Below are 10,230 nucleotides of genomic sequence, written 5' to 3' on the forward strand. Positions count from 1 at the left end.
CTGCTAGGGCAATGTAAGCAACATAGGACTACGCTGGTTGCTGCCTTCGCTAACACGAAATTAGCAACACTGGACAATCCTGGTTGTGGACATTGCTAACACAGGATTAGTGACGTTGGACGGGCCTGGTCACCAGCACTGGTGATGCAGCATTAGCGGAATAAGATAAGCCCAGGTGCAAAAATTGCTAAAGCTCTGTTAGCGATGTTGAAAGAGCCCAGTTGCTTGTATTAGTAATGTTGGAGAAGTCTGGTCAATAGCATGGGTAATGTGGCATTAGCACCATTGGACAAGTCCGGTTGCCAGCATTGCTAAAGCTCTGTTAGTGAAGTTAAAAGAGCTTGGTGATGTTGGAAGAGCTTGGTTGCTTGAATTAGCAAAGTAAGAAGAGTCCAGTGGCCGACATTGGTGATGCCAGAAGAGCCTGGTTACCGCATTGCTAAAGCATAGTTAGCAATGTTGGAAGAGTCTGGTTGCTGGCTTTAGCAATATGGGACAAGCTTGGTTGATGGAATTGCTAACAAAGCATTAGCAATGTTGGAAGAGCCTGGTCACCAGTATTGGTAATTCGGCCTTAGCAGCATTGGACAGGTCTATGTTATTAAAGTTAAAAGAGCTCGGTTGCTAAAATTGATGATGTTGGAGGAGCCTGGTTGCCAGCACTGGTGATGCTGGAGGAGCCTAGTTGCCGGCACTGGCAATATTCAAAGAGGTTGTTCGCCAGCATTAGTGATGTTGGACGAGCCTGGTCACCGCCATTGGTAATGTGGCATTAGCAACATAAGACAAGTCTGGTTGCCAGCATTGCTAAAACTTTGTTAGTGAAGTTGGAGGAGCCAGGTTGCCGCCATTGGTGATGTTGGAGGAGCCTGGTTGCTAGCATTTCCCAAAAATTTGTTAGTGATGTTGGAAGAGCCTGGTTGCTAGCATTTCCAAAAATTTTGTTAGTGAAGTTGGAAGAGCCCAGTTGCCGCCATTGGTGAGGTTGGAGGAGCCTGGTTGCTGACATTGCTAGAGCATCCTTAACTATGTGGGATTTAGTTAGCATGTATGCTCTGTTTTGTGATTTCCTGGTTCTATTTAAGCAGCCCTACAAATGGAAACATCTTAGCTATAGCTATTTGCTTCTTTTTTTTATAATCCGTCATATAAGTTTATCAATTTAGCAATAAGAAATGGAGCTTTTGGGCTGCTTGGCATTTCACCATGTAGCAGCTCCTTCAAACTACTAGCCATTCAGGTATAATTAGTTCTTTTATGTTGCTAATTCTCCATGCAGACAAGTGTTCTTCAAGTAAAATGATAAGTGGAAGCATCATTTTACAAAAGGATCCAGTCATGTAACCCCAGACATGGCAAAGGGAGCAGATAGTATCCACACCTAAAGCGAACCAATCACACTAGAGTCCACTTGAAGCAAATACCAGACAAAAGATCGCTACTCTGGACCACTTGTGGGCTTCAAAACAGCTTTCACACTCCACCAAACATTCCAAATTGGGATGGGGCTGGAATTAAAGGCTTTAAAAATGCCCTTAGATTCACACCTTCTTATTCCTATATAGCCTCTGTTCCAGCAGAAGGGCATCCGAATGCTCATCTCCGGAGGTGCTGGTGTCTGTCTCATTAACCCTTTCAGACCCTGCGTCCATTTTAATGGACATGATGTGTTTTTTCTTCTTTCTTGCATATTCTAGCCCTTAACATAGATAAGGCCCAATATTCTATTTGAATAGACATTTATTACCCAATAGAACAGCAGATTTAGGTCCACCCACAGCATTAAAAACATTCAAATCTGCACAATGAAAAAAGTGTAGCATGGCAGCATCCCAGCTAATGTGGCAGTGTAAACACTTTTTCCCCATTATTTTTTTTTTTTTTTGAGTTTTTCTGCTTTAGGAACAATTTTTTAAATAATGAGTTGTGGAAGTTATATACAATAAAATAATGTTAAACAAGTGAGTCCACTGCAATAAACATAAACAAAATTTCATGTTTTAAGCACATTAGATACAGAAACAGCATTGGAAATGGAATGTGATTCAGGTCTGAAAGTGTTAAACCCGTCTGATTACGCTTGACAGCCAACCCAGACACTTTTGATCCAGTTCTGTTTCCAAGAATACAGCTTAAACATATAAGCGCATTACCTGAGCTTCCTGTCAGGCTGTGGAGGTTTAATGTGAGCGAGACATGAGTGACATTTAAATGGCTGGACCGTGACGTTCCAGACGCGATTTTTCCGCACTGTTTCGCCCTGTGTATCGTCATGTTAAGCTGTTTTAAGTTTAACTCAGGACCTGAGCTCTTTCAGATCTTCTCCGGTGTGAAAAATGTACCTTAAATTAGAGAAGCAACTGTTGCTATATATATGTTCCAAATCATTTATATATTCCACACTTTCCACGTGCCCAATATGGTAGAAATTTTCTCTTAATTCTTCACTTATTTCATCACTGTTACCCAACTGTTCTTTGGCTTCTTTGGGTTATTTTTCTGCTGTTCTTCAGCAATTGTATTCACATTTTGTTCTTAAGCCGTTCAACTGTTTACTTTCAAATTGGTTTGCTGCTTTTCTGTAGTTACTCTTTCGCTGTTCTCCAGATTTTCTCTGTTTTTTCTTTTGCTGTTCACCAGCTTTTCTCGAATTATTCTTCTGATTTGCTGCAGCTTTTTTCTGGTTATCCAATTATTTATTTGCTGCTCTCCAGCTTTTCTCTGTTTTTTTTTTTTGCTGTTCTCCAGCTTTTCTCTTATTATTCCTGTGCTGTTCTCCAGCCTTTTTTCTTCTTATTCTTTATCTGTTCTCTAGTTTTTTTTTTTGTTTGTTTTTTTTTTTCTGGTTACTCTTTTGCTTTCCTCCAGATTTTCTCAAATTATTCACATATTATTCTCCATTTTTTATTTTATTTTTTTTTCCAGTTTTTCTCTTGTTATTTTTGCCCAGTTCTCTCGATTTATTCTGGTTACTCTTCTGATTTTATCTAGCTTTCCTCTGGTTGTTCCTTAGCTGTTCTCTTACTTTTCTCTTGTACTTCTGATTTTCTCCAGTTTTTCTCTGATTAGTCATTTGCTGTTCTCCAGTTTTCCTCTTGCTATTTTTTCTGTTCTCTAGTTTTTTTTTTTTTTTTTTTTTTTTTTTTCTGGATACTCTTTTGCTTTTCTCCAGCTTTTTTCAAATTATTCTTCTAAATTTTCTCTAATTTTCTCTTTCTCTTTTCCAGCTTTTCTTTTGTTATTTTTGCCCAGTTCTCTAGCTTTATTCTGGTTCTTCTTCTTCTTTTATATAGCTTTTCTCTGGTTGTTCCTTAGCTGTTCTCCTACTTTTCTCTTGTTGTTCTTCTGATTTCCCCCAGTTTTTCTCTGATTAGTCATTTGCTGTTCTCCAGCTTTTTCTCTGGCTATTCTTTTGCTCTTCTTCAGCTTTTTCTCTGGTTATTTTTTTGCTCTTCTCCAGCTTTTCACTAATTATTAATCTATTTTTCTCCAGTTTGTCTCTGGTTATTCCATTGCTGTTCTCCAGCTTTTTGCTTGTTGTTCTTATTCTGTTCTCCAGCTTTTTATATGTTTACTCTTTTGCTTTTCCCCAGCTTTTCACTAATTAGTCATCTATTTTTCTCCAGTTTTTCTCTGGTTACTCTTTTGCTTTTCTCCATCTTTTCTCAAATTAAAATAACTGATTTCTGTATTCACCTTCCTTCTGCCTAATACATTATTCTTCTGCTGTTCTCTAGCTCTTCAGATTCTGTGCTCAATTAATTTGCTTCCAGCTGTTTCCTGTTATTCTCAATCAATTAAAATAAATTTTGTTCTTCACCTTTAAAGTAACAATTTTAGGGATCTGGGACTTCAGATTTTTGAAATAAGTCTGTTCAGTTCAGGCAGTAAATCCTTTCAGTTTCTGATGAAGGATAAATGATTTGCAGTGCAGTAAATGATTTGGGTAAACAGTTTTACTGGGCGGTAACGTGTTTACTTGTGGTCGTCCCTAAACAAGAGCAGAAATGTCCTCAGAAACCTTCACAGCTGCTTTAACAGTATGTGTTGACTCAGTGTCAGAATCCAGAACAGCAGAAACCGGGTTTATAGTAGAAGTCGGCGGTCAGGCTGGACGCTGGTTATCACAGGAAGTGTGTAAATGGTAAATGACGTTTGCCCTTTCTCTGAGGAAGGTTTCTGTCATTTGGCAGCATTTCACCCTCAGCCTCCCGAAGCAGCCCAAACAGAGCACACAACAAACACACAAAACCAATCATCAATGAATTAAATGGACATATAATAATAATAATAATAATAATAATAATAATAATAATAATAATAACCTTTTTTTATTTTAGAATTTGGGAGAAATGCTGTCCGTAGTTTAAATAATTAATTTCCAGAGAGGTATAATAATAATATAAATATATAACAATAAAATAAATAACAAAAAGATACAGAGCTTTCAGACCTCAAATAATGCAAAGAAATCAAGTTCATATTCATAAAGTTTTAAGAGTTCAGAAATCAATATTTAGTGGAATAACCCTGGTTTTTAATCACAGTTTTCATGCATCTTGGCATCATGTTCTCCTCCACCAGTCTTACACACTGCTTTTGGTGCAAAATATTCAATAAACAAGCAGTTCAGCTTGGTTTGATGGCTTGTGATCATCCATCTTCCTCTCGATTATATTCCAGAGGTTTTCAATTTGGTAAAATCAAAGAAATTCATATTTTTTAAGTGACCTCTTGTTTTTTTTTTCTTTACAGAGCTATAAATATGGCACTTGTTAATTTAATGATAACCTATACTGCTTCCATTCAATACAACAGCTGTATTTTGTTCACCATACATTTGCCTGGTGTCTTTCCAGCTGTTCTTTAGCTGTTCTTAAGATTTTTTTCTGCTTGTTATTCAGCTTTTCTCAAACCCTTTGGCTCCAGCTGTGTCCTGCAATTCATAATGTTAAGCATATTTGTTATTAGGGCAAAGCCATGTTTACCAGCATCCAATTAGACATGTATGACGTGATGACGTCAGTGCCCATGTATACGCCCATGCGTACCACCCTTATGCTGTGTGGTTTTTTTTTGAATAAACGGCTGAGTCAGTTGAGGTTGTGCCAGCCAACAGAGAAGATGGTTGTCGTGTGTTTCTCTTAGCCAATCGAGTCGCTAAAGCTGTTTACTGTGTGCCCTAAGAAAAAAGCGAGTGCTGCTGAACAGGGACGATGAGTATCCCCACAGGTTATGGGCCCAGTCACTTAGGCCACAGGTGGAGCAGACTTTTATTCGACGGTGAAGAGAAAAATTATGAACTTTGGGAAGCAAGGTTCCTCGCTCACATGGAACTCCGTAGTCTCAGGGAGACCATCACGGAGACGCCTGATATCGATGCGGGGGATGAAGGAGCTCTCGCCGAAGATGAGGCAAAGAATGGTGAGGCGTATGCGGAACTTGTGCAAGTGTTGGACAACAAAAGTTTATCGTTGGTAATGAGAGAAGCGGAACGAGACGGAAGAAAGGCATTGGCGATTCTGCGAAAGCATTACGTTGGCAAGGACAAGCCACGAGTCGTGAGTCTATACTGTGAACTGTCCTCACTCTGCAAAGCTAGCGATGAGACAGTTACCGACTACATAATTCGAGCAGAGACTATTTTCACGTCATTAAGGAGAGCAGACGAACAAATTAGTGATGGACTTATGATTGCAATGGTAGTGAAAGGGCTACCCGAGTCCTACAAACCGTTCGTTGTGCACGTTACACAGACAAATGAAGTCGTGATGTTTGGTGAGTTTAAAAGTAAACTGCGCAGCTATGAAAGTACAGAGAAATATGGGAGAGGAGACGTGACTGAGGACAACGTGATGAGAACAAGCGGGGCGACGAAAGCACGCGGGAGAGGCCGGGGGAAGAGAGTGGACTTGGCTGACATGGAGTGTTACGCGTGCGGGAAAAGAGGGCACATGGCCCGGGCATGCCCCAACGACGTGCAGCAGAGGAGAGATGATCGAACATGGGACACACCACAGCGAGGAAAAGGGCGCGGTCGTGGACGCGGCCGAGGTCGTGACCAAATCAAGAAAGCTGATGAACAGACAGATACGCAGTCGTCATTTTTCTTTAAGATGAGTGACTGTCACTTGCAAGAAGAAAAGAAAAGAAGAAAGGGCTCATGGTTGACTGCGGCGCCACATCGCATATGATCAATGATGCCACCAAGTTCAAAACGGTGGACAAGAACTTCAGACCCGAGGATCATATGATCGAGCTGGCCGACGGAACCAAGGTGAGCGGAATGGCGAAGATGAGGGGAGACGCCGAGGTCTACTTGCTGGACAGCGAGGGACGACGAGTGAAAACGAAACTCAAGCAGGCGCTCTACATTCCATCGTTCCCACAGAACATTTTTTCTGTCAAGGCAGCAACAGGCAACGGTGCAGAGGTCCATTTCAAAGACGGTGATGACTGGCTAGTCAACAGGGACGGTACAAAATTCAAAATGGATGTGTACGGTAGGCTGTATTACCTTAGCACAGTTGAGAGTGTTGAGAGTGATGAAGTGTATGGTTGTCATGATATACAAACATGGCACAGAATACTAGGCCATTGTAACTTTGATGACATTGTAAAGCTGGAGAATGTTGTTGAAGGGATGTCTATTAACCCTCTCATGCATGAATTATAAAAAATTCAGTCAGGATTTTTTTACTACGTGTTTTTATACATCCTTAGGGATGTAAAACAAGTTTTGAAAAAAAAAAAGTTTTTATCTTTATTCAGTAAAGAAATATTTATCTGTCCACTCAAATGTACTTCATGCATTTTTTATTGTAAAAAAAAAATCATCAATGTAATAACTTGGTAGTTATATAGGCATATTTGTAATTTAGTTATACAGTTGTAATGTGACATTCTGTTGAAATGGTGGTTCCTCTAAACTGAGGAGGATAGTGTGACACAAGTAACAGTCTCTGAACTGCGGAACCTTGTATATTCTTGACTGTAACTGGTATTTATCATACTGTATTCTTGGCAAGTCTCTGAACTGTTAAGTCTCTAAATTGAACATATCATCTCATAGTATCTGATAGCATGTGTCATATTTTCTGTCAAATCATGCTTGTTGCTCATTTCTGAGACTATTTTCTATGATAGTTGCCAAAGCATCCAGGGCATAAAGCTACAAGACACTGCATGCAGATGTACTTGGTTCTTCGTGTGCATGCTGCATCTTGGCATCTGCTGGCATTTTTTGTTTCCTTGAGCTGGGGCCAGTGGTTTCCATGGGCATACCGGATCTCGGGGGGGGGCCTTAGACACTGCTCTCCGTTTTGCCGGTGGTGGAGTAGCACTGGGTCTTCCTCTGGTGTGTATCTTCACGGATCCTGCATTGATAAGAGCACGAGCTATTGACGCCTTGAAGTGCAGCAGATCCTTTGCTTCATTTCCAGACATTCTATAAAGGAGCCAGGCATTCACAGTTGTGACATCAAGGAAGTGAAAGAACACTCTGATGTACCACCGTTTGTTTCTGCGTCGGTGGGGATACATGGCAACACATTGATCCATGAGATCTACTCCACCCATATGCTGATTGTACAACTTCACGGAAAATGGCCTTTGGATGTTGAGCATTCGCTTTTCTTTTTTGCTCCATCTCTGTGCCACATCTGTTGGGGACAGGCCAGTGCAGGAAGAGGCCATGTGAATAACTGAACTATCCAACCAGCGTGTGATAGTGATGTTTTGAGCATTGGTCACGACAGAGACAGATCCTCTTCCTTCTTGCTTCATTTGCTTTTCTTTTTTCAGCTTTTCTTGAGCTCCATGGAGCCTGTTGCTTCTACATGTGCCAGTGCCATAGATCCCTTGGTGTTCCAGTGCCTGAAGGAGGGGAATAGTGCAAAAGAAATTGTCAAAGAACACCTTGTGGTTCTTGTCCTGAATGTCTTGACAAAGGCGCATGACTACATCTCCAGCCATTCCCAGCTGACTGATCTCACCTCGTCCTCCAGCTGGACCTTGATAGGGTTCAAAGTTGTACATGTACCCAGAGGATCCTGCTCGGACCCACACTTTAATTCCCCAGGGCTTGGGTTTTTTGGGGACATATTGTTTGATAGACAGGCGTCCCTTGTAGGGAATCATCATCTCATCGACAGACTGAAATTCTTCTGGGTCAAGTGCTGACTGGAAGGTTTCCTTGAGTGCATCCAAAACTGGTCTGATTTTGACAAACCTGTCAGCATTTTTGGGGTCCAGTGAGTAGTTGTCAACAAAGTGCATGTACCTAAGAATTTGCTCGAATCTGTTCACTGGCATTGCATCAGCTATCAGTTCAAGACGAAGTCCTGTCTCTGATGACCAGTACATTCTGGATCTAGGATATCTGACATATGACATTACCATATTAATTCCAAGAAATGTTTTGAACTCCTCTGAGGTCAATGCCAGCTTGTCTTTTCCTTTCTGGACAGCGTACAGGTTTGTATTGTGCACAATGTCATTGATCATATCCTGGGTGAAAAGATGCATGAAGAAATCTATTGGATCTGCTCCCTCAACATTCATCTTGCTCTCCCCTAAGAAAGGAGGCAGGTCTCCCTCAAACTGGTTATCCTTAGCTCTCCAGATATTTCTGACACTCTTTTCTTTTGCTTTTTTCCCCTGAGCCCTGGAAGGTGGTCCCTCAGGTTGAACAGCCTCATCTCCCTCATCAGCTTCATCTCCTTCCTCAGTCTCAACTCCCTCAGCAACATTTACAGACTCCTCAACTTCACTACCACTGCTTGACCCTACTTCTCTGCTTGCACCTGTCTGTACTGGCAGCCATTCCTCATCACTGCTACCAGAAGCACAGTCTTCCTCACTTGAGTCTGGAAACTCCTCTATTACCCTGTATGCCTGTTTTTTTGAGCTCTACAAAATATAAGGATTTAAAGAAAAAAAATCAAATTACATTATAAAAACATAAAGAAGTTGATTTACAGCCAAAACATTAAATGATATGAATTATTTTAAGAACAACATTGGTAGTAATTGACATTACATTGAAGTTGAAACATAGCTAGTGATGCATGATGTACAACTGAGTGGACACATGATTAAGCCGCATTTCCTCCAAATATAAAATAAAAAAATTGAAAATCTGTACATAATATGTCACCTTAGATGTTACTTGACTTAATTATATATTTTTTACCTGCAATGGTAGCTTTTTATAGAAGGTAGAAACAGAAATAGCCGAGGTGTTTGGTCTTTCTCCCTGCCTGTCATCCATCTTGGTTTCACTGACTACTTTTTCCCATTGCAATGACCAGCCAATGGGATTTTTTTGTATAGGATGATGCAATAGCCTTCACTAGAGTGGACTATATGCAGCAGTGCCCAAAATTGCAAACATTTATAGAGAAAAAACACTTTTAAACAGCTGTACACTGTAATGACCTCTATGCATGAAAGGGTTAAGGGCAAAAATGATAAGTCAAAACAAAACTGTGAAATATGCACACAGGGCAAATTCACACAAAGCAGAAACAGACAGGCAGATGCAAAAGCTACATGCATACTTGAGCTAGTGCACACAGACTTATGCGGCCCCATAGAACCAGCAGATAAAAATGGGTACAAGTATGCAATAGCATTTACTGATGATTACAGCGGGATGATTTTTCCATATTTTCTAAAGGCAAAAAGCTATGCAGCGCAAGCTACAGAGAAATTCATAGCAGACGTAGCTCCCTATGGGAAAATTAAGTGTATAAGGTCTGACAACGGAACAGAATTTACCGGACAGGAGTTCCAGTCCTTACTTAGGAGTAATGGGATAAGGCACGAGACAAGTGCACCCTACTCACCTCATCAGAATGGAACTGCCGAAAGGGGATGGAGAACATTATTTGAGATGGCACGATGCATGCTGTTGGAGAGTAACCTCACAAAGCAGTTGTGGACATATGCAGTGCAAACTGCAGCTCAGATTCGAAACAGGTGTTACAGTAAGCGTCTAGAGCAGACACCTTACCGTGTTTTCACAGGGAAAACACCCAACCTGTCTAACATGAAGGTATTCGGATCTGAATGTTACACATATAAGCAGGACAAAAAGAAGCTGGATGCTAGGTGTGACAAAGGGATCTTTGTCGGCTATGATAAGTATAGCCCAGCTTACAACATCTACTACCCGGAGACAGGAAAAGTCCTAAAACATAGGCTTGTGAAAACAATCACTAAAGGCAG

General features: G+C 40.8%; 1 protein-coding gene across 1 annotated transcript; it reads right to left on the reverse strand.

The window, feature by feature from the left end:
- Window positions 1-7,303: 7,303 nt before the first annotated feature.
- LOC125787124 (piggyBac transposable element-derived protein 2-like) lies at window positions 7,304-9,887 on the reverse strand. Its single transcript, XM_049470890.1, has 3 exons — window positions 9,849-9,887; window positions 7,511-8,910; window positions 7,304-7,376 (listed from the first exon to the last, which is right to left on the reverse strand). Exons 1-3 carry the CDS (start codon window positions 9,885-9,887, stop codon window positions 7,304-7,306), a joined length of 1,512 nt encoding a protein of 503 aa, XP_049326847.1.
- Window positions 9,888-10,230: the final 343 nt, after the last annotated feature.

Source organism: Astyanax mexicanus, chromosome 23 (genome assembly GCF_023375975.1).
Source record: "Astyanax mexicanus isolate ESR-SI-001 chromosome 23, AstMex3_surface, whole genome shotgun sequence".
NCBI classification, from domain to species: domain Eukaryota; kingdom Metazoa; phylum Chordata; class Actinopteri; order Characiformes; family Acestrorhamphidae; genus Astyanax; species Astyanax mexicanus.

Bases quoted from the DNA above. Each gene is read 5' to 3' on its own strand.
- LOC125787124 (XM_049470890.1), bottom strand. From the start codon at position 9,887: ATGTTCTCCATCCCCTTTCGGCAGTTCCATTCTGATGAG. The intron at 8,911-9,848 runs GTGAGTAGGGTG...TATATTTTGTAG, and splicing joins GGCAGTTCCATTCTGATGAG to AGCTCAAAAAAACAGGCATA. The intron at 7,377-7,510 runs GTACATCAGAGT...TTATCAATGCAG, and splicing joins CGACGCAGAAACAAACGGTG to GATCCGTGAAGATACACACC.